We start from the raw sequence: 22,737 nt of genomic DNA on the forward strand, positions 1-22,737 counted from the left end.
CACCCGCTGGGCCAGCATCTTCCATCCCTCCCACCCTGCCCCCCATCTGCTCTGGAGCTGGGTGGTTCTGGTGGGACCCAACTGTGGGTGCCAATTCAGGACAAATTGCTTCAAGCGGGGCAGTTACAGCCCAAGGCAACCCAAACCAGCCAGCCAGAGAGGACTGTGGTTTTACCCCACTGGCTACCCACCAGACATCACACAAGCAATTGCCTGAGACACTCCCGTTTCCCAGTATCATCACCAGTGCCACTCGTTATGGGGACGAACGATTATGAAAACCAACACCCCAGTAAAAGAAAAAGGTTCTCCCGATCCCAAAGGACCAAGCCCCAGGCCCCGGTCAATCTACAAATCAGATCTTACCCACAAATCACGCTGGTGCCAATCCTTTAGAATCTAAAATCTAAAGGTTTATTCATAAAAAGAAAAAGATAAAGATGAGAGCTAGAATTGGTTAAATGGAATTAATTACATACAGTGATGGCAAAGTTCTTGGTCCAGGCTTGTAGCAGTGACAGAATAAACTGCAGGTTCAAATCAAGTCTCTGGAATATCCCCCGCTGGGATGGGTCATTCAGTCCTTTGTTCAAAGCTTCAGTTTGTAGCAAAGTCCCTCCAGAGGTTAGAAGCAGATTTGAAGATGAGATGGAGATGAGGCCTTTTTAGTAAGAACATCTCTTTGTTCTTACTGTGGAAAATTACAGCAAAATGGAGTTTGGAGTCACATGGGCAAGTCACATGTCCGTGCATGACTCAGTGCTTTACAGATGACAGCCATTGCCCACACGCTATCTTGAAAGTCCCCAGGAAGACTTCTTATGTGGACTGAATCTCCCAAGGTCTATTGTCAGTTAAGTGTTTCTTGACTGGGCACTTAACTTGCAAATTCCTTTCTCACAAAGCTGACCAAATGCTTTACTAAGGCTACTTCAGAATCAAAACACACTGAGGTACAAGCACAGAGCCAATAGTCATAACTTCAGCTACACAAATGTTGCATCCAGACAGCATCATCACAGCCAGCAAACCATAACCTTTCCGCAGACACCTGACACGACAACCTTGGGACAATATTTGGTGCAAATATATAACAGTGTTTGCAATAATAATTTCTACGGTCCCAGATTATGTCAGTAACATCACACGGGGACTAATTAACCCCCACCCCCAGGCTCTGGATCCAAACCCTGCAGGTGCCGTAGGGGGCAGGGGGTGGGGGCTCAGGGCTGACTCACTCTGTCTTGTGGCAGAACTGCAGCAGCCAGTCCTGTGTGGCCGTGCTGTGCAAGGTGGAGATGCTGGAGAGGGACCAGCGGGCCATGGTGACTGTCCACTCCATCCTGTGGATGCAGAGCGTCTGGAAGGTGGGGATGCGGCCGGTCAGAATTTTCCCAGCCACTCGCCCATTCGCTGACGTGACAGGTTTTGTCGACCCTGGTGCAGATTTGACCAGGCCAAGGCGAGAGTCCCTTGGAAACCTGCCGGTATTCCCAGGTCCACACCTCCGTGCAGGGAGCCCTCCAGCCCCCAGAGCACTGGCGGGTGCCCGGCCTCTCGGGGCTGGCAGGCTCCCTGCTCTGGGGAGCTCTAGGGAAAGCCCGGGAGATCGGATGGCCCCTGGCTCTGCAGCAGGGAGCCTGGAGCTCTGGAGGAGATTTGGGGTTGGAAACCCCTGGGGTTGGTGTTTCCCAAATGAAATGTTGTGGGGTTTTCATTTTGGTCAGAAACCCCTAAATCTTCAGCTTCCCTTCAACGCAAAGCTCCTTCCCTCACTTTTTTTTCCAGTTTGGCTCCCAACCCAAAAATTCAATTAGTGCTGAGCTCAGAGCCCTGATGTGAGCAGGGTCCCTCTGCCCACCCAGAGGTGTGTGGGGTTCCCCCTGCCCACCCATCCATCCTCCCCCTAGGGGCAAATGGGGTCCCCCCCTGCCCACCCATGTGTCCCCTCTGGGTGAGTGGGGTCTCCTTGTCCATTCATCCATTCCCCATCCCCTCCCCAGGTCAAGTGGAGTCCCCCTGTCTGTCCATCTGTCCCCCCCCAGGGGGGAGATTGAGGTCCCCTTGCCCGCCTGCCCACCCGTCCATCCCCCCTAGGGCTGTGCAGGCTGTCGGACCACAGCAGGGCTGCACTGTACTGCACAGGGCATTAGTGCACATCCACTTTGGCCCTGCGTGTACGGGCCGTGGCGTTCCACTTGAGTGGGTTTGGGCAGCCCTTGAACTGTGCTGGGGTCTCCCCAGATTGAGGGGGTGAGCAGAGTGAGTCTCCAACCCCTGAGTGGTTTGTCCCAGAGAGCGGATGCTCTGGATCCCTCCCACCCCTCTGGGAAGGGTGCCCGCTGACAGCGTGAGCCCGGCCCCGGCAGTGTAGCATCTCGAGCTCTGGTCTCCTGGTCATGACAGGGCCAGACGTGCTGCACACACCTGCTTTGTCAGGTGCCCTGGGGCAGAGGCTGGAGGCTCAGGGTCACCGAGCAGTGACAGGCCGGATTTTCAGGAGCACTAGCACCCATCATTCCAACTGCAGGCCCCAGGGACTAGATTTGGGTGACTGGCCCAAGCTCACACAGCGAGTCCGTCACTGAGCTGGGGATAGAACCCAAGAGTCCGGGCTCCCTGCAGGGCAGGACATGCTGGGCTGCAGCTCCAGGGGACGGAGCTTGGAGATGCCCCGTCATCTCCCTTTGGATGGGCAGAGGCCCAGCTGCCCTGCTTCCCTTGGGGTCTCGCGGCCCCACAGAAGAGCAGAGGGCAGTGGGGCCTGGTTGGGGGGCGGTGGAGACCAGTGTGTCATCACATCTCCCTCATGCCCCTGCTCTGGGATCAGCCCATCCCAGATCCTGCCTGCCAGTGCCCAAAATGCTCATGCAGGGCATTCAGCCCCTCACCGGCATGGCCAGTCACTGCAGGCCCGGGCACGGCCCCAGCCCGACAGCCCTGCCAGTGAGTGCTGAGCCACTCCTGCTGCCCCCTGGGGCTCTCTCCCGCACAGCGGCCCCATGACCAGTTCATCATCCAGTCGCAGGCCTGGTTCAACGTCTCCGCCATGCCCTACCGCATCCAGCCCGAAGTGCTGCCCAGCGGACACGCCACGGTACGTCCTTGGGGAGAGGCCACGGCCAGTGGAAGGAGCCACCTGTGGCCTCCTTGCTCTGTGGGGGGCTGGTTCTGTTAGCCCTGCAGCGCCTCGCTGGTGCCCCCATACTCTGTCCCCCAATACCAATTGGCATGGTGGCCCTGGCTCAGGACCTGGCTTCTGGCAGGAAGAGACCGAAGCAGGGACGAGAGTCACAGCACCCCGGAGCTTGGCCAGGGCGCACACTTCTGCCTGGGGGGTGCTGGCAGTGACGGGGTGCTCCTGTGGGTGGGGAGAGCCAAGCCGAGCAGACCCAGGGCACAGTGCCCTGGCAGAGCATGCAGCCAGCACCTCGGACTGGCCCCAGGGCACAGAGGGTGTGGGCGAGAGCACCACGTCCAGCACCGGCTGCAGCTTCCTGGGCCAGAGGGCGGCACTATGGGGTGCCTGGTACCAGCCCGCGCGTGAGGTCTGAGATGGGGAACAGACACCTTGAGCCCCCTGCTGAGCTGGCTGGGGGTGGGGGGCAGCCTGTTGTCATGGTAACTGGCATCATTTGGGCTGGTGGGGCACCACCTTTGCAGCTCCCACCCTGAGATGAGGGGTCAGCCTTCCCCCAGACCCCGTCTCTCTCCCCCCTTGGAGGGGCACTGACCCGGCTGTCCTCCCCAGGCCCACACGGAGGTGGTGCGGGTGAGCCCGGATGCTGAGAAGGAGATCCCCACCTGGTGGGTGGTGCTGGCTGTGCTGGCCGGGCTCCTGCTCCTGGCCCTCTTCATCTGCGCCCTGTGGAAGGTGAGGCTGCCAGGGCTCGGGCTAGCTCCCAGAACAGAGCCATTCCCAGGCAGATTAGTTCAGCCAGGACCGGGGGGCTCCCGGCATCAGGATCCCCACACGGGCGGATCAGGGGCAAACCTGAACCTGGGGGTAGCCAAGAAGTCCTAGTCAGGTTCCAGGCCAGGGTCAATACTAAGCGTCAGGGGCTGAGTCAGGTGTCAGGAGGCGAGGCCAGAGCCAGGAGTTTGGGAGCAGAGAGGGATGTGGCAGCTACAGGAGATCCAGGCTGGGTTTCTACAGGGCGGGGAGCCAATCAGGAGCCATGAGGCTGCTTCCTGTCAGACCCCTTGAGGCAAGACTGCCCACGGTCAGTGTCCACAGCAGGTCGTGGGCAGTGGCACGCAGGCTGGTTACAGCTGCTGCTGAGTGACAGTCCGGAGATGCTGGCTGCCTGGTAGCTCTGCAGCCCTGAGTACTAGATCTGCAGGGTCTTACGTCCCCTCCCCCCTTATAGGGGTGCCCCCTGCTGGCCGGGATTTGCTGAGAGTGGCAGCAGCGAAGGCAGGTTGGGGACATGGACTTGGGCTGTGAGCTCCCAAAATTGCTTTTCTGGGCCACAGCCCTACCCAGCTCTGAGGCACCAGAGAGAGCTGTATCTGTTTTTGAAGTCCAGTATCTCATGGACCGCATCCTCCTCATGTCCTTGGATCCACACCGGAGAGCCTGGTGAGGATACATGAAACCCTGGGTGCACTGTGGGTTGATTGGCAGGCTGATGGAATGTGGCTCGAGGGATCGGGGGTCCAGTTTACAACATGCTGGTGTGGAGGTTTAGGGCTGAGATTGACACTTTTTGCCCGGCAATGAATGCCGGGCCTTCCTGACGCCAGCGATCAGCATACCACTTTTAGTTCTCCTCAGCCTTGTCCAGGTGGGACCCCTTGGATTTACTGCATCCTGACAGTGGCTGCAGGATTGATGGAGTTGTTGGGTATGGCTGAGTGGAAATGGGGGTGGAAGCCACAGTTGGCACACAATGGACTCTGCCCAACGGAGATGTGGCCAGCATTGCTGTAAGCAAACTCTGCTCGGGACAGGGAGTTCAACCATTTGTCCTGGTAGAAATTCATGAAACAGCACACACATTGTTCTAACAGTTGATTCCCTCACGTGGCCTGACTGTCAGTTTGTGGGGAGAGGCAGTAGATGTACAAGTGCAGACTCCAAGCAAAACCGCGACACAAACTGTGGACTCCGATCACCTATGCCCTCTCCAGGAGCCCATGAAGGCAAAGGATATGTGTCATTGGGAGCTGGGCCGTCTGTTCTGCAGAGGGGAGGTGCACAATGGGGATGCCATGGGCCATTTTTGTCAACTGGTCAACCAGAGTGAGAACTACAGTGTGCCCCTTAGACATGAGGAGCTCAGCTGTGAAGTCCAGGGCAATGGCCACCAGGGTCCAGATGGGATCTCAGAAGGCAGTAGAGTGATGAGGGGTTTCGAGCGCAGCGTCTTGGTGTGGGTGCATGTCTCACAGCAATCAACAGTCAAGTGGACTGTAGCGTGCTTGGGGCCACCAGAGGAATGGGTGGCTTGGGGCCACCAGAGGAATGGCCAAGCGGGGAGTCTTGAGGTGCCCCAGGTGGCCTGCTAGTGGTGAGTCAAGACAGAGCCGCAGTACCTCAAACTGGGGGGGCCTGGTGGAACATACAAGCGGCCCTTTACACAAAGCAAGCCATCCTCGACCTAGTGTTGGCCCTGGCCTGCTGTCTTGAGTTCCTTGTGAGGAGGCACCATCCCCGTGGCTGAGTGGATCAGTGACATGAGGTCTTGGGGAACTGTGGCATCCAGGAAGTTCCAGGGCTTAAAATCATGTGGGGACTCCTGGATGGTGAGATAATCCCCTCTTTGGAACAAAGCATTGGCAGTCTTGGTCTGGGTCTTTGGGTGTACGTGATGGTGAAATTGAAGTGTGGGGAGAACAGGGCCCAGCAAAGCTGCCTCTGGTTCAATGCTTTGGCTCAGTGGAGATACTCCAAGTTTTTAGGTTCCGTGTAACCCTGTACTGGGTACAGTGCACCCTCCAGATAGTGGCACCACTCTACGAAGGTCGCTTGGATGGCTAGAAACAACTTATGTGGAGTTTTGTAATTTTGTTCGACTGGAGTGAGTGTCTGTGAATAGCAGGCACAAGAGTGGAGATGCTGCTGGGGACCATGTCTTTGAGAGAGTAGGGCCCCAATTGCCATATTGGAGGCATCAGTCAGGATTAGTCGGGATGGACCAGTGTCAGGGAACTGGCAAAGGTCATCTTGAGCCAGTCGAATGCTTGTGTGCGGCTGCCAAAGCCCAGGTGAAGGTGGTATTTTTGCAGAGAAGCACTGTCATTGGGGCAATGTCACCTGAAAACCCAGAGATGAAGCATCTGTAAAAGTTAGTGAAATCCAGGAAGCGTTGCAGCATCTTGATGTTTTGAGGGAGTACCCAGGTTCATACTGCCCCACCTTCTTGAGGTCATTTGGAGGCTCTTGGGGGACAAGATGTAGCCCAGAAACTTCACAGAGCACTGATCAAAGCTGCTGATTTCCAGCTTTGGATACAGGCTGTGTTGGCAGAGCTGTTCCAGGACCAACCAGACATGCTGGGTATGTTGCCCAGGAGCATCAGAGAAGACGGGGATCTCATTTAGGTGGACTGTGATGTACTAGTCTCGAATGCCATGGAAGACCTCGTTCACTAAGAGCTGCAATGTTGCAGAGGCATTTGTGAGGCCAAATGGTATGACCAGATATTCGTAGTGTCTGTACTGGGTTCAAAAAGCAGTCTTTCACTCATCCCAGTGGATCCGAACCAGGTTGAAGCCTCCCGTAGGTTGAGTTTCTTGAAGACTTGGGTTGATTGTACACAGGCCGGTAGTTCTGGGATGAGTGGAAGGAGTAACCTGATTGAGGGCCGGTAATCCACACATAGGCGCACGGCTCCTTTCTTTTTAGCAAACAGAACAGGGCCCTGGCAGGAGAGGTAGATGGCCATATGAAACCCTTGGCTGGGTTCTCCTGGAGATCAGAACCTGAGCTGGCTGACCTGTGCTACCACATCACGTAGATATGGCCAAATGGCGTCTTGGTCCCTGGGTGCAGCTCAGTGGAGCAGTTATAATCCCAGGATGCTGTGCGGTGTCAGAGGTGTTCTTCTTGAAGATGTCACAGCAGTCGCTGTGCTTGGGGATCAGTGCCAAAGCCAACTCTGGTGCTGGTCCCACCTGACCCGTGGCCAGGGCCAGGGTGTGTCTGGTTTCTGGGGCTTGTCAGCTGATTCACGCAGGCAGACGTGCTGGAAGAACTAGGAGCAGAGGCTAACTTGGTGCTATTGCCAAAGAAAGTGCGGGTCATGAGCCAACAGCCATGAAATGCCGAAGATCATGGGAAGTTTGGTGAGCAGATTGTCCCAAACTGGAGGACGGCCGATGATCCCAAATGGCAACTTCCAGAGGTACCGTCGCCTGTGTCACTGGCCTGATGACAGGACCCATCTATAGTTCCCACTAGGTCGAGGATCATCTTTGATTGAACTGGATGGGCTGCTTTGTCCACTGCCCTGGAATCCACCAGTTCCCACTGTGGTGGGATTCGGTGAGCTTCTGTGCAACACAGAGGTGGACCTGGAGCTCAGGGTGTGGAGAGTGCTTGCTGTGCCCAGGACGTGGTTTCCATCATATGCAGAGTTTACAGTTTGGGTCTATGGCTCTCAGCCCCGCACTGTACAGAGTCTGGTTCTCTGTAGTGAGCTACAATACTCTGTCTTGAAGGGTGGGGAGCTCCTGGAAGATATCGGCCCCTTTGGGCATCTCCAGGGCTTTTCCAAGCTGAAAAGTCCTAGCCTCTTTAATCTCTTCTCATATGGGACCCGTTCCAAACCCCTAATCATTTTAGTTGCCCTTCTCTGAACCTTTTCTAATGCCAGTATATCTTTTCTGAGATGAGGAGACCACATCTGTATGCAGTATTCAAGATGTGGGCGTACCATCGATTTATATAAGGTGTGACAAAGTTCCTCCGCTACCTTGGTGAGTCCTGCGCTTATTGGTGGATTTTGCTAACCTCAGAGATCTTCCTGTGTTGGATCAGGAGTTGGGAGGTTTTGGGGGGAATCCGGGCCCACCTTCCACCCCAGGTTCCAGCTCAGGGCCCTGTGGACTGCAGTTGTCTAGAGTGCCTTCTGGAACAGCTACACGACAGCTACAATTCCCTGGGCCACTTCCCCATGGCCTCTTCCAAACACCTTCCTTGTCCTCACCACAGGACCTTCCTCCTGATGTCTGTTAACGCTTGTACTCCTCAGTCCTCCAGCAGCACAGCCTCTCACTCCCAGCTCCTTGTGCCTCTTGCTCCCAGCTCCTCACACATGCACCACAAACTGAAGTGAGCTCCTTTTTAAACCCAGGTGCCCTGGTTAGCCTGCCTTAATTGATTCTAGCAGCTTCTTGATTGGCTGCAGGTGTTCTAATCAGCCTGTCTGGCTTAATTGTTTCCAGAAAGTTCCTGATTGTTCTGGAACCTTCCCTGTTACCTTACCCAGAGAAAGGGGACCTACTTAACCTGGGGCTAATATATCTGCCTTCTCCCCTCATCAAGTTCCCTTCATTTAGCCCTATGACCTCACTTCCGATCCCTGTTTTTTCATTAGTTGTCCCAGGAATTACTTGGTGTCACAACCTGTGGATCCTCCCCTTAGGCTGGGGGGAGGTCCTTTTAAGAAGTGGACGGGCTTCACCGCTCACCCCTGGATACCAATAGAATCACTCTCCTGTACTTATACTCACTTATACTCTGCCCCTGGTCCCAAGGCCGGTGGCGGGATGTCAGTTGGTGGCTTCCTTCATAGATTTCATGAGGCCGCGTAGCACGGCATCGTACTTGGCGCGGTTTATACCCCATCCCCAACACCTGCCCTTTTGGTTTGAGTGAAAGAGACCTTGCGCCATTTATTTAGAGTGAGCGCCAGTTGCAGCCCTGTTGCATTTTTGGTTGCACTTTCCCCTCACTGTTTTATCTCTGCACTCCCCATCTGTGGCCCACAAAAGTCGTGATCTCCTTATCAACCTCACTCTTGGCCGGCCCCAACTAGCCATCTACAAGCCCCAGGGATGAGGAGTTGGCCAAGGGATTTTCCTGCGACTGGGTGGGCCTATTTCCACTTCTCGTCCATTCACGCATCCGGGCAGAGTGTCCTCTGGGCGGCGTCCGCTGGCTTCCCTTGACGCCATTCGAGGAGCAGTGGGGCACTGTCCGGGGTTCTTGCTCGGTATCCCCATCAGGTTCCCTCCGTTTAGCCCTATGACCTCACCCCCGATCCTGTTTTTCATTGGTGTCCCATGCAATTATTGTACCCAGACCTGTGGATCTTCCCCTTAGGTGGGGGGAGGTCCTTTAGCATGGGTGGGCTTGCCCGCCCAATTCCTAAAACCAACAGGATCAGTCTCCTGTTAGCCATCTGGACTAGACCCCGGATGTCACAAAGGCAATAATGTATCTCCTTCTTTTCCTTCCCCTTTTTAATGATTCCTAACATCCTGTTTTGTTTTTGACCACCTCTGCACACTGCGTGGATGTCTTCAGAGAAACTATCCACATGACTCCAAGATCCTTTTCCTGATTAGCTGTAGCTAAATTGACCCCATCATACTGTATGATCAAATATGTCGAACAATAGTAAAGAATAAATTGTCAGACCACAAAGAACATAAATTGTTGGCAAAAGTCAACATGGTTTCTGTAAGGAAATCATTCTTACTAATTAATGGGAGTTCTTGAAGGGGTCAACAAACATGTGGACAAGGGGGATCCAGTGTGACATAGTGTACTTAGATTTCCGAAGAAAAGCCGAATGTTACCCTCCAAAGTCTCCCATCTCACCCATCCTTTTTGTAGGCTTTAGTTTGAATCCAGAGTCCATAGGTCTTGCTGTGTCACGCTGCCTCTGGGTTTGGTGATTGATCACCCGTCAATTGCAGGCCTGACTTTCAGCCTGGGACCTGGCTTTGATCTTCCTTCTATTGCACCTTTTCTTTTTAGGGTGGACTCTGCTTACTTTGTTAGGGCTCTTGTCTGCATCTTCAGCCAGTGGGGTTTGAACTTTTTCTTCAGGACAGGCTGGGGCTGGAGGTTGATTCCATCATCCATACATGCCTCATTCACACATCTAAACTAAACTAATAAGATTACAGCAGGGCCTGCAAAAATGAAGGTTGGAAGAAGCTTTTACAAAATGGAGTGAGCGTTTTAAAATGGGGTTTGAATTACAACATGGCAAACAGTGAACAGAAGTTACAATGCAGGCAAGTATAGTGGATGGTGAACAGAAGTTACATTAATAAAGTGAACAATTAAAAACAATTTATCAGTTCTACATTGTCCTCCTTTTGACCCTTCAATCCAAGGGTATTGAATGGGTCACACTTTATGTAATTGTTTTAAGGCAGAACCAGCATAACAGTTAGGGTTACTAATAGGACAATGAGGGGATGAAAAATTATATTTAGAACTGCTGAGCAGGTGGGCTGCTCCTGCAACACTCTGCCCCTTGATCTGTGATTGTTAGAGTTGTCATTGCAGGGCCAGGTGATCCGTTGCAAACAAACCAAACAATTTTAACCAGGTGAATATAACTAAACCCATTAAAATAGACTGAACACCAGATACAACCTACACACAAATGCAAACAATCTTAGTTCTAATAATTGGGAATACAATAAAACCAGCCCCATTACAATCACTGGGCACATCGACAAATCAAATGAGGCCCAAGTTTGGTGCTGCGATAGCCATCAAACAAGAAAAGTTACTGAGGTCAGGACCCTCTGAAGCGCACGCAACTAATGAGGCTTTGTAGGAGGAGCACAGGTGTCATGCAAGCTGAGATGATTTGGACTTAAACTAACATTTAGTTGTTAAAATGTTGCAGAATCCCCTATTTTTAACAGATGTTCTTAAGAGGTTTCTGGGTGCCTGAAAGATGGGGCCCTACAATTATGGGCCAAGGTTTTACAGGTTATGGGGAACCAAGAACTCCCCTTTAGGGCTTGGGGAAGTAGAACCAGGGAGCATAGAGGAAAGTGTGGAATTAACAATACAAACGTATTGATAACAAACTAACAGCAAAATGACTCTTAGAGAACCTAACAAAAAAGAAACCTGATGCACTGTGTTTTGGACACAAGCGGTGATTGATAAGTGGGATGGACATGGGGGAAGCGGAGAGAGGAAAAGACATTTGCCCTGTCTGGTGTAGTATTTTTTTCCCCCTGGACCCAATGCTAGCGCAGGACACCACTAGAGACAGACACAGAACATGGAACACAGACTTTGTTGTGACACTGTAACCATGGTATTTTATAACTCTTCAGCTGGTACCAGCTCTCCTGATGTTCTGGTTCAGAGCCTGAAAGATAGACGCTTAGAAACAAATTAGCACAGTGCTCCCACATGGCAGACCCTGCTCAGTCTCTGCCACAGCGTGTTCAGTACTTGGAGCTGCACAAATGCTAATTAAGTGGTGCATTTCTTTGTGACTTGAGATTTTTTCCATTTTAAAATCCCCAGCCACTTTGCCATGGCCTGGAGGTCTGAGGCAGAAGCAGGCACTGTTGTTACTGTTGCAATGGCATTCCGGCCCTGGGAGGAGGCATCTACCCAAATATTCTCCTTTCCACTCTTAGAGGGGTCCCCAAAATTTGCCCCTTCTGGGGTCTCAAATGTTGCTTCTTCTGATGTTACTGCTGCTGGAAGGTGTGAGAGTGCTGTTTAACTCTCTGTACCCAACCTTAAGGGCACCTGGCTAGGTTTGAGTACTACATACATTTTTATTTCTCTGCTTTTGCAGCAGAGGCTTGTAAATCTTGGTGCAGTTTTTCATTTAGCCAATTGAAGGAATATACCTCATGACAGGTTTTCCATAGAAGCCAAACTGCGGCTGCTTCCTTTTCCATTGGAGTTGAGGGTGTATATGTTGATAAGTACCTAGCCAATTTGTTGTTTTGGTTTTGTTTTTTTAAGGATATTTTTAGACTGTTTTTTTTAAACATTCTTCCCAACAGTTGTGAGCAACAACCACAACAAAACCAAACTGATAAATATCAAGCACTATAACCCCTAATTTCTAGAAGAGCAGCTTACAGCTTCAGAAACTCCTGAAGGAGCAACTTCCCCTTTTTAACTCCCAGTAGAGCAACTTAACCCTCTCTGGGCCAGGGGGAGAGACACTAAGCCTCCCTCTGTATCACTTGGCCCACTACCACCGAGGGTTCATACACCAGCTATAAAAATCCTTCCCAGGATCAGAGCGAGAAGCACTAAGTTCTCCTCTTTAGCTCAGTCCTGCCGCAGCTGAGGGTGTCTGCACCTAGGATTTTTCAGTTTGGAGCGAGGATCTCTAAGGCCTCCTCCTGTTGCCCAACCGGGGATATACCCACCTCCAGTTATGTCCCCCCAGCAGTCCGGGGTGGAGAGAGGGATGCAAAAACCTCTCCCCTTTTTCTCAGCCCTGCTACGACCAAGGGTGTGTATACATCTTAATCATAAAAATTCTCAATGCGTAGTATTTTACTATTTGAACACGATGTAAATGTAAACTCCTATTTCCTTCAGAGTTTGTGGTTAATTAACTGAAAGTTTACAGTCTTTTTCCTATAGTGCCAGGCTTACTAAAGCTGGCGGGGTGCACACCAGTTTTTATAACAACTGTGGATTCTGTGCTTGCTCCCCCTTTGCATTCTCCACCAATAATGTACAGACAAAACTACACAGGATCTTTTCAGGGGGCAAGACAAAGATGCCACATTTATTATGATAATCTGATTTATGACCAATAACTAATATTTTAATCCTTATACGCACACATTATACCTAATACCCACACACACACACAGGCCATGGCTACACTGGTGCTTTACAGCGCTGCAACTTTCTCGCTCAGGGGTGTGGAAAAAACACCCCCCTGAGCGCTGCAAGATACAGCGCTGCAAAGCGCCAGTGTAAACAGTGCCCCAGCTCCCAGCGCTGCAAGGTAATCGCCATGAGGAGGTGGAGTACGTGCAGCGCTGGGAGAGCTCTCTCCAAGCGCTGGCGCTGCGACCACACTTACACTTCAAAGCGCTGCCACTGCAGCACTTTGAAGTTTCGAGTGTAGCCATACCCACACATCCATCAGATGTTCTGCAGCTGCTGCATACTTACCAGTCCTGAAGATAGCTGAAGTTCATGGCTTGATTTTGCAGCTTGGGTTTGTAGCTTGTGGTGGTTAACTGGCCAGGAAAGTTGGGCGCAAGGACAAGCTGGGTCTCTGTTGGGCCTGCACCGATGTCCATCCATGTTGGCAGCAGAATGTTACCCTCCAAAGTCTCCCATCTCACCCATCCTTTTTGTAGGCTTTAGTCTGAATCCAGAGTCTATAGGTCTTGCTGTGTCACGCTGCCTCTGGGTTTGGTGATTGATCACCCGTCAGTTGCAGGCGTGACTTTCAGCCTCGGACCTGGCTTTGATCTTCCTTCTGTTGCACCTTTTCTTTTTAGGGTGGACTCTTCTTACTTTGTTAGGGCTCTTGTCTGCATCTTCAGCCGGTGGGGTTTGAACTTTATTTCATCAGGACAGGCTGGGGCTAGAGGTTGATTTATTCATCCATAAATGCCTCATTCACACATCTAAACTAAACTAATAAGATTACAGCAGGGTTTGCAAAAATGAAGGTTGGAAGAAGCTTTTACAAAATGGAGTGAGCGTTTTAAAATGGGGTTTGAATTACAATATGGCAAACAGTGAACAGAAGTTACAGTGTAGGCAAGTGTAGTGAATGGTGAACAGAAGTTACATTAATAAAGTGAACAATTAAAAACAATTTCATTTATCAGTTCTACAAGCCCCTCTCTCCTGTATAGGCTCCCCCCATCCCTAATGAACTAAACCCCTCCTCTCTACACCATCATCTCATCCACACATTGAGACTCTGAAGCTCTGCCTGCCTGCCTGGCCCTGCACGAGGAACTGGGAGCATTTCTGAGAATGCCACCACAGAGGTCCTGGATTTCAGTCTCTTCCCTAGCTATCTAAATTTGGCTTCCAGGATATCTCTCCTACCCTTCCCCATGTCATTGGTACCTACGTGTACCACGCCCACCAGCTCCTCCCCAGCACTGCACATAAGTCTGTCTAGATGCCTCGAGAGATCCGCAACCTTCGCACCAGGCAGGCAAGTCACCATACGGTTCTCCCAGTCATCACAAACCCAGCTATCTACGCTTCTAATGATCGAATCTCGCATTACTAACACCTGCCTTTTCCTAGCAACTGGAGTTCCCTTCCCCAGAGAGGTAACCTCAGTGCGAGAGGCAACCCCAGCACCATCTGGAAGGAGGGTCCCAACTATGGGAAGGTTTCCCTCTTCTCCCATTAACTGCTCTGCTTCCCTGGGCCTTTCGTCCTCCTCAATAGTGCAGGGGCTGTCTGACCAGAGGTGGGACAATTCTACAGTGTCCCGGAAAACCTCATCAACATGCCTCTCTGCCTCTCTTAGTTCCTCCAGTTCCGCCACCCTGGCCTCCAAAGTCCGTACGTGGTCTCTGAGGGCCAGGAGCTCCTTGCACCGACTGCACACATACGCCGCCCGCCCACAGGGCAGGTAATCATACATGCTACACGCAACGCAATAAACTGGATAGCCCCCACTCTGCAGCTGGGCTTCTGCCTGCATTGTCTCCTAGTTAATGGAGGGTTTTGTTTAAATCAAGACGTTTTGAATGTAGTTTGGTTTATAGTTTTATAAAACAGCAAGGGGCCCTTGGCTCCTTCCCACTCCCCTTCCAAACTCCCTTGCAAAACTCCCTGTTAGCAGCATTCACTTCACCCCAGGCCAGGGTGGTCCAGGCAATCTGTCAGGATCCCGACGAGGGCAGTCAGACCCAGGGGCAGAGCAGTTCGTAGTTGGGTTCCAGGCGAGGGTCGATGCTGAGATTCAGGGTCCAAGTCAGCTTTCAGGGTCAGGAGGTGAAACTCAAGCCCAAGCAAGGCAGAAGCCAGGAGTTCAAGAGCAGGGGTGGGTGTTGGAGCAGCTACGAAAGATCTATGCTACTACCTAGACGCTTCCTGGAATGCCCCTTGGGTTTATATAGGGTGGGGAGCCAATCAGGAGCCATAAGGCTGCTGCCCCTCAAATTCTTGAGGCGGGACTTCCCATAATCCGCATCAACAGCAAGTTGTTGGCCGTGGAGCCCATGGTGGTAACTGTGCCTGGCAGTGCTTCCGGCCTAGGTTCTAGCCCCGCAGGTCTTATGCCCAGAGAGACTGGCCCAGCCGGGGGAGGAGGGCCCTGGGGGTCTGGCTTGGTGCTCAGAAGGGTCTGGACGACATATTGGGGAGGGTCTGTCACTGCAGAAATGAAAGCAGTGGCACATCTGCCTGCCCCCCAGCCCTGGGGGCTCCACGTCCCCTGCCCCAGCCATTGGGCTGCAGTGGGCCCCCCCTTTCCAGGCAGGTGCTGCAGGTGGGTGTGGGGAGGGGCAGAGGCACCCTCATGTCCCCATTGCTCACAGGAGAGGGGAAGGAGAGCTCTGCCTGCCACAGCCCTGATTGGCTGCTCTTCCCCAGGAGGCGGGGCAGTGGTGAAGGCAGCCAATCAGAGGAAGTTTCATCCCCTGGGAGAGTGGAAATGTGGCCTCCAGCTGCCGGGCTGCAGCTGGAGCTGCAGCTGGAGCTGGAGACACATATTTCCCGGGTCCCTGATCTCATGCACACTGAGCCTGCTGCTGCCAGGGGGCCGCTGTTGGAGAGGTGTTTGGGGGAGTTGGGGGAATGTGACTGACGGGGTTGTTGGGGGAGGCATGTCATTTGGAAGGGCCTTTTGGGGGATGTTGTTGGGGGGGTGCTGTTCAGGGACAGTGTGTCATGTTGGGGGGGCTGGGCTGTTGGGGGGTCTGGGGCCTAGGGAGGGGTCTGGGGTCACTGTTTCCCTCTCTCACAGATGGGGTTTTTCAAGAGAACCCGGCCACCCATGGACGACCAGGAGGAGCTAACGAGTGATGAGACGAGGGAGCCATGCACAGGGAAGGGCCAGTAGGGGGGCGCTTCCCAAACTGGTCCCCTCCTTGCGCTCCCATCCCTACCTCCTGCAAGTGCAGCCCATGCCTGGGGTCTGTGCCTCAGTAGCAAGGAGAAGCAAAGCTGATGCCTACGCCAGCCAGACGGACAGGCAGCTCCTGCCCCCCTGCTCTGCCTGTAGTGTGCACACCCTGCCCCGCGCCAGCTGGAGCTCCCCACCCACAGCGGTCTCCCCTCCCAGCCGAGGGCGGCAGGCAGCCAAGGGCCCCGGGCCATACCCTGTGGCAGGCTGTATCCTGGTACCAGAGCAGACATGGGCAGAGCTGGCCAGAGGAAAGTTCCCCCCGCCACCACGCCAACAGCTCAGCCCCAGGAATGCTGCACCTGGCTGGGATCTCAGTCCTGCCCCTGGCACTCAAGGGGGAGCTGGATCAGCTCATCTGCCCGCAGTACAGCCCAGGCCCCCGGTGCTGAGCCCAGAGCTGGCAGAGACCAGAGAGACCGAGCAGGGAATGGATGAGGAGACAGAGCCACCCCCAAGGCTTCAGAGGAAGCCGGAAACCCCCTGAGGTCCCTGCCCATCTGCCCTGGGGAAACACCCCAGCCGTGGCAGAGCAGTTGACCCCAGAGCCTGCTGCCCAGCCCCACGCAGCTGGGTGTCCTGGCAGCTGGTGCTGCCTCTCCTTAGCACCATGTCGATTTCCACCTCTTGCAGAGGCTGATCAGCCCTGGGTGGGGGTCAAACAGCTGCCAAGGCCCCACCCTTGCAGGGCAGAGCACCAAGCCCCCAGCTGCACCCTTGGGGGAGACGGGGGGCGGGGCCTCTTCCATTCCCCATCCACTGCTCCTGCATCATGGGCCCCGCTCCTGGCCAGGGGAGCAAGGAATTGTAGCCTCCCTCCTGCTGCTTCCTGCTGTGCAATAAACGAGCTCCCAGAACCCTGTGCAGGGCGTCCTTTCCTGGCCACATGCGGGGGGAGCAGGTGATCGTGGTGCATGGGATGTGGGAGTAGTGGGGGGTACCCCTGGATGGGAGTGGGGGGGGCGGCGGTAGGACCCTCACATGCAGGGCAGTGGTGCCAGCATCCTTGGGGAGCAGCAGCTTTTCCTCAGCCCTTTGGCGCAGAGGCAATAAGGAGGCTCCCTCCCATTGCATGCTGGGATGGAGGCATTGCTTTCCAGCCCCATTGTATGCTGGGATTGAATCGGGACCTGAGAGAGCTCGAATGGGGGCGGGGGGCTGCGTGTCAGCTCAGCTGGGTCTGCCCCTTAGTGATGGGGGGCATGGGAGGATTTGGGGGCAGGGGAGGGGATTAGCCCTAGGCCTGGTTTGGGCTGCCATGGGGCTGGGCACTTGTCTCCTGTCTCTGCAAACCCGTCGCCAGTCCAGGCAGCTGGCACAAGGGGCCATTAGCCCAAGGGGCCAACTGCTGCCAGCACACTCACCATTGGCCTCTGTGTAAAGGTGTCCCGGGGAGGGGTGTCACAGCTCCTGGTGCTCAGCCCCTCCAGAAATCAGGGAGGGGGCAGGGCGGGTGCAAAGATATTTTGCGCCCAGGTGAAACTTCTACGTTGCGCCCCCTCCCTCCCCCAGAGCAGCGCTTATTATAAACTTTCAAAAATGAATATTGCATAATGTGGCCGTGGTCATTAGAATTAATACATGTTCGCTTGAAAATTTATTAATTTCATTATCAGAGGGGGGGCGGTGTTAGTCTGGATCTGTAAAAGCAGCAGAGTCCTGTGGCACCTTAGAGACTAACAGACGTATTGGAGCATGAGCTTTCGTGGGTGAATGCATGCATCCGATGAAGTGGGTATTCACCCACGAAAGCTCATGCTCCAATACGTCTGTTAGTCTCTAAGGTGCCCCAGGACTCTTTGCTGCTTTTAATTTCATTATTTAGTCTATATCTGTAATGAAAATAAATGGCCTTGAGTCTCCTGCACGTGGCTAGAGTCCTCCCCTCCCCGGATCTGGAAAGACCTGCTTTGGGGATCAGAGCACAGAGCTGGGAGTCAGGATCTGGCTTCTATTCTCCACCCCGGCACCAGTCACTGGATGATGTCAGGCAACTTACTTCCCTGTTCTGGGCTTCAGCTCCCTCCCAGCGCTTGCTCCTCGGCTGACCCGTGCAATGCAGGTGGGAGGGGGTGGCTGAAGGCCTGTCCTCCCCACAGGTGTGAGGTGAGGACAGAGTTCCAGCCTCCGTCATGAGCCTCCTGGTTGCTTTACTCTGCCCCACGCCAGTTGCTGCTGATGCCCCTTCCTCAGAGAGCTCTGGCCCAGGGCAGAGGAGTCAGTGTCATTCTGGGCCTGATTTTCAGAGCTGCTGAGCACCTACGGTTCCCCCGATGTCTCTGGGAACTCCAGGGTTCTCAGTATTTCTGAAACTCAGGGCAATTTATTTCAAATGCTGGGCCAGGACTGAGCAGGTCCATGCACACTCATCAGTAACAATACAAGCAATCAGAATGATGAGGGCAGTTGGCCCAATGCTGGGAGTGGGGCTGATATGGCTAAACTTCTACCTAGTAAAGTTACTGGTGCATCTGCTGTCATTCAGTGGGAGAACAAAGATCTCTGGGATGCTGCAGCCTGCCCAGGCTTCAGCTGCACTTAACCTGAGTTGCTCGCACACTTGCAGTGGTTGTGCACCACGCCCTGGTCATCCATGTTACATGAAAATCTGGCTCCGACATTGTCGTAATTAGACTTAATTGTTACAGCTGCATTTACTACAGCTGTTGTCCCAGGCTGGCTGCAGACTCAGGCAGACAGAACTGTGTCGGGTAGACGCCCATCACCTTTGGAAGATTTTCCTTGTAGCCATAAGGCAGGGGTAGGCAACCTATGGCACAGGTGCCGAAGGCGGCACGTGAGCTGATTTTCAGTGGCACACTCACTACCCGGGTCCTGGCCACCGGTCCGGGGAGCTCTGCATTTTAATTTAATTTTAAATGAAGCCTCTTAAACATTTTAAAAACCTTATTTACTTTACATACAACAATAGTTTAGTTCTATATTATAGACATAGAAAGAGACCTTCTAAAAAGGTTAAAATGTATGACCGGCACGCGGAACCTTAAATTAGAGTGAATAAATGAAGCCTCGACACAGCACTGCTGAAAGGTTGCCGATCCCCTGCCATAAAGGCTCGAGACAGCCGTGTTTCTTCACTGAAAACTTGCAATGTGCTGCCCCTGAATCCCAGATTAATACCTTGTGTGGGCAGGTGCAGAGCTCAGGGCTTGAAGTCCTCTGGTCTAATGGTCTGAGCCAGCACAGAACTAGGAGCCTCGATCTCCTGTGTTCAAAGCAGGACTCTGACAGTGACTCCCTGGGTGACCTTGGGCAAGTCACGTCCCTGTTTTCTGCTTCAATTTCCCCCAAAATGTGGCTCTTTACCTGCTCCGCGGGGCTGCAGGGATGGATGGGGATGAAGCTTTGGCGTGTGCTGAGAACGGTTACACTTTTGCAGCTCTTTAACCCTGTATTCTCTTGCAGGGCCATGATCCACTCCCGCAGGTGGACCAGTGGCCACGGTCTTCTCTTCCTTTCCCCCCCCCCGCTTCCCCTCCCGCCCCGTATTGCTGTCAGCAGGGCCAGCTGCAGGCAGGCTGATGTCACCCACTCCGATCTGGCATCCCTTGGGCAGCAGCCGCTGCTGCGGCAGGGGATCCAAGACTGCCAGAGCCAGAGGGAGGGGGCTAGGGAGCGATGCGGCAGCCCATGGGGTTGGGGAGGAGGCGGCTCTGGGCTGGCAAGGGGGTGCAGGTGGGCAGTGATGTGGGGCATGGTGGAGGGAGGTGGTGGGGCCCATGGTTGCAGAGCACGTCCACAGAGGTAGGCGCTAACATGGCTGCGAGTGGTCCGTCCCCCTGCTGGGATCAATAGTGTAAAAAAAAATGGGGTGGCACCACTTTTTGGCATCCCCAAATCTTGGCGTCTTAGGCAGCCACCTAGTGGTTACACCAGCCCTAGGGGTGGGGGCTGCAACTGGGCCCAGGAAATGAGGGATCCTGGACTTTCATACAGGGCACCTCAAATGGCAGCACCTGGCATTAGCGACTACGGGAAATGTCCCTGATGCCACCCCATGCCAATGCAAAGGGCCATGGAGGGCTGGGAATATCAGTGGGTGTTAAATGTTGGGAGGGAGGGGCACCCGCAGAGTGTGGGGAGCCCAGGGATCACAGGGGGCTGCAGGTTGGGAGTGAGGGGCACCGGCTGAGCTGTGTGTAGACGGGAGCCCAGGGTTGGGATCGCAGGGGGCTGCGGGTCGGGAGTGAGGGGCACCGGCTGAGCTGTGTGTAGACAGGAGGCCAGGGCTGGGATCGCAGGGGGCTGCGGGTTGGGAGTGAGGGGTGTGGGAGGAGGTCAGGACTGCAGTGGCAAAGTGAGGACTGGTCCAGGGCTGGTTTCTTCCAGTCTCTCTAAACAGGGAGGGTTAATAATGGGGCTTCTGAACCTTCCTTTCTTGTCTCTACGCTGCAGCTGCCAAGGCAGGGCACCAGCCTCCAACCCATGTGTCCACCTACAGACCTGGCTATGGGCCCGATGCACCACGGGCTCCGCTGGGCAGAGCCCCTGCGCGGGGCTGTCATGGAGCTGGGGCCTTGGCAGGCGCCCCATGGGGAACAGGGGTCTGGGAACTGACACGATATTGCTTTGGGATTGTATTGCAAAGACTGTATTGCACCCCACACACACACCTGCTCAGGCCCATGGGTGCGTCTCTTTTCCCAGGGCTGGTGCTGCAGGACAAGGTGGCAGAGCAGCTGCAGCTTCATCTCCCAGCCTCCCCCTCCTCTGCAGAGCTGGCTGAGAGGGGGTCTGCGTACAGCACATTGACATGCCTGGCACGGCACAGGCAGCCTAGCTCCCGGGCAGCACCAGCCACACCAGGGCTCCCGGCAACATTCAACAGGCTGCAGCCTTGGAAGTTAGTGCCCGGTTTAAACATGGCATCACAAAAAGCATGACACAGCGCAGGGATTGGGGGAGGAGGGAAGCAAATAGCAGTGTGTGTGTGTGTGTGTGTGTGTAGGGGCTGTGCACATGCAGGGACCTGTGTGTGTAAGGAGTGTGCCTGTGCAAGGGTCTGTGTGTGTGTGTAGGGGGTGTGCACGGAGTGTGCACATGCAGGGATGTGTGTGTGTGAGGGGTGTGCCTGTGCGTGTGTGTGTGTGTGTGTGTGTGTGTAGGGGTGTGCATGCACAGGGGCGTGTGTTTGCATGTGTGTTTGTGTGTGTAGGGGTGTGCACGCACAGGGGCGTGTGTTTGCATGTGTGTTTGTGTGTGTAGGGGTGTGCATGCACAGGGGCATGTGTTTGTGCGTAGGCATGTGCATGCACAGGGGCCTGTGTTTGCATGTGTGCGGGGGTACGCATGCGCAGGGATGGGTGTGTATATGTGGGCACACGCAGGGTGTGTATGTGTGTAGGGGGGACGGGAGGCAGGCATTACGACCCTTGGCCCAGCATATGATCCTCCCCCTTTTGCTGCTGGGACGGCTGAGGCCGGAGGCAGCCTTGCCCAGGGAATGCAGCAGTCCTGGCTCCCAGCCCCATGCTCAGCCCAGCCCCACCCCAATGCACTTGTTTAATTTCTCCCGCATCGCCTGTGCTCCAGGCAGGGGAGGGCTGTGGGGAGCAGTAACAGCCCCACACGTGGGCGCACTTGGCAGCAGGCTGCATTTCCCCAGGATGTTATTGCTGAGCTGGGAGAAGGGCTCATGGGGGCCCCCCACCAGCTCCCCCCAGTGGGGCCTCTGCTGGTTTCTGCTCTGTGCCAGGCTTGGCTGGTGGGGTCGGGGGACCGTCCCCACGGTTATGATAAGCAGACAGCGAGAAGGGGAAATAACCCAGCTCGCGGCCCAGCCCCAGTCAGCCCTGTGCCAGCAAAGGGGGGTCTCCAACCCCCTGGCAGCAGCTTGTGGAGGGGCTGCCTTCGGGGAAGCTGTGAGCAGCCTGGCACAGTGAAGCCAGAGAGATGCTGGCTGGAAGATGCCACCCAATTCACCGGCTGTTTGAACTGCCCTCAGGTGACAGAAAACCTCATTCCCCTGCGGGAAGGACCTGTCTCAGCTGGCGACCTGGGGCCAAAAGCTGCCAGATGGCAAAGGCCCCTATGGGCATCCGCAGCCCCTGCCCACAGGCCTCAGCCTGACTTGGGGGATGGGGGTGAGAGGAGAGGTTGGGGAGGCCGGGGGGTGTCTGGACAAGGGGAGGGGAGTGCTGGAGAAGGGCTGGCCTGGGAGTCAGCAGGTGCTGGGGCCATTTCCCTGGGCCCCGCTCTCTGGGAAGAGACCCACCTGTGTCCTGGCCAGGGCCGGCTCCAGGCACCAGCAGGTGCTTGGGGCGCCAATCTGCAAGGGGCGGCAGTCCGTGTGTTTTTGCCCCCAAGCAGCGCGCCGAACTGCCGCGGACGGTGGGGACAGTCCGTGAGCCGTTAGGGGGGCACGCACGTTTCCGTGGCGATGGCAATTCGGCGGCAGCTTCTACTTACAACTGTCCACAGCGGCAATTCGGTGCGCTGCTTGGGGCGGCAGAAACAGTAGAGCTGGCCCTGGTCCTGGCTGCTGAGCCTGGGAGCTCTGGGGCGGGGCCCCTCTGCCTGTGTCTGTGCAGCGCCTGGCACCACGGGCAGAGCCAGCACCTGGGACACAAACAGGGCCCAGCTAGGGAGAAGAGGGAGGAGGTGTGGAGGGGGAGCTGGAGCCAGGTAGAGGGGGGGGCTGAGGCAGGGGGCAGGGGCTGGGACTGAATGGGAGAAGTGACTGGGGGGGAAG

General features: G+C 54.7%; 1 protein-coding gene across 1 annotated transcript in view; it reads left to right on the plus strand.

The window, feature by feature from the left end:
* The window catches only part of ITGA2B (integrin subunit alpha 2b), a 42,363-nt gene extending 25,481 nt beyond the window's left edge, over positions 1 to 16,882 (plus strand). The window contains 4 exon segments of the mRNA XM_075059821.1: positions 1,254 to 1,367; positions 2,996 to 3,097; positions 3,752 to 3,874; positions 15,867 to 16,882. Coding sequence (XP_074915922.1) covers positions 1,254 to 1,367; positions 2,996 to 3,097; positions 3,752 to 3,874; positions 15,867 to 15,962 — 435 coding nt within the window. The 3' untranslated portion in view covers positions 15,963 to 16,882.
* Positions 16,883 to 22,737: the final 5,855 nt, after the last annotated feature.

This window comes from Chelonoidis abingdonii, chromosome 21 (genome assembly GCF_003597395.2).
Source record: "Chelonoidis abingdonii isolate Lonesome George chromosome 21, CheloAbing_2.0, whole genome shotgun sequence".
NCBI classification, from domain to species: domain Eukaryota; kingdom Metazoa; phylum Chordata; order Testudines; family Testudinidae; genus Chelonoidis; species Chelonoidis abingdonii.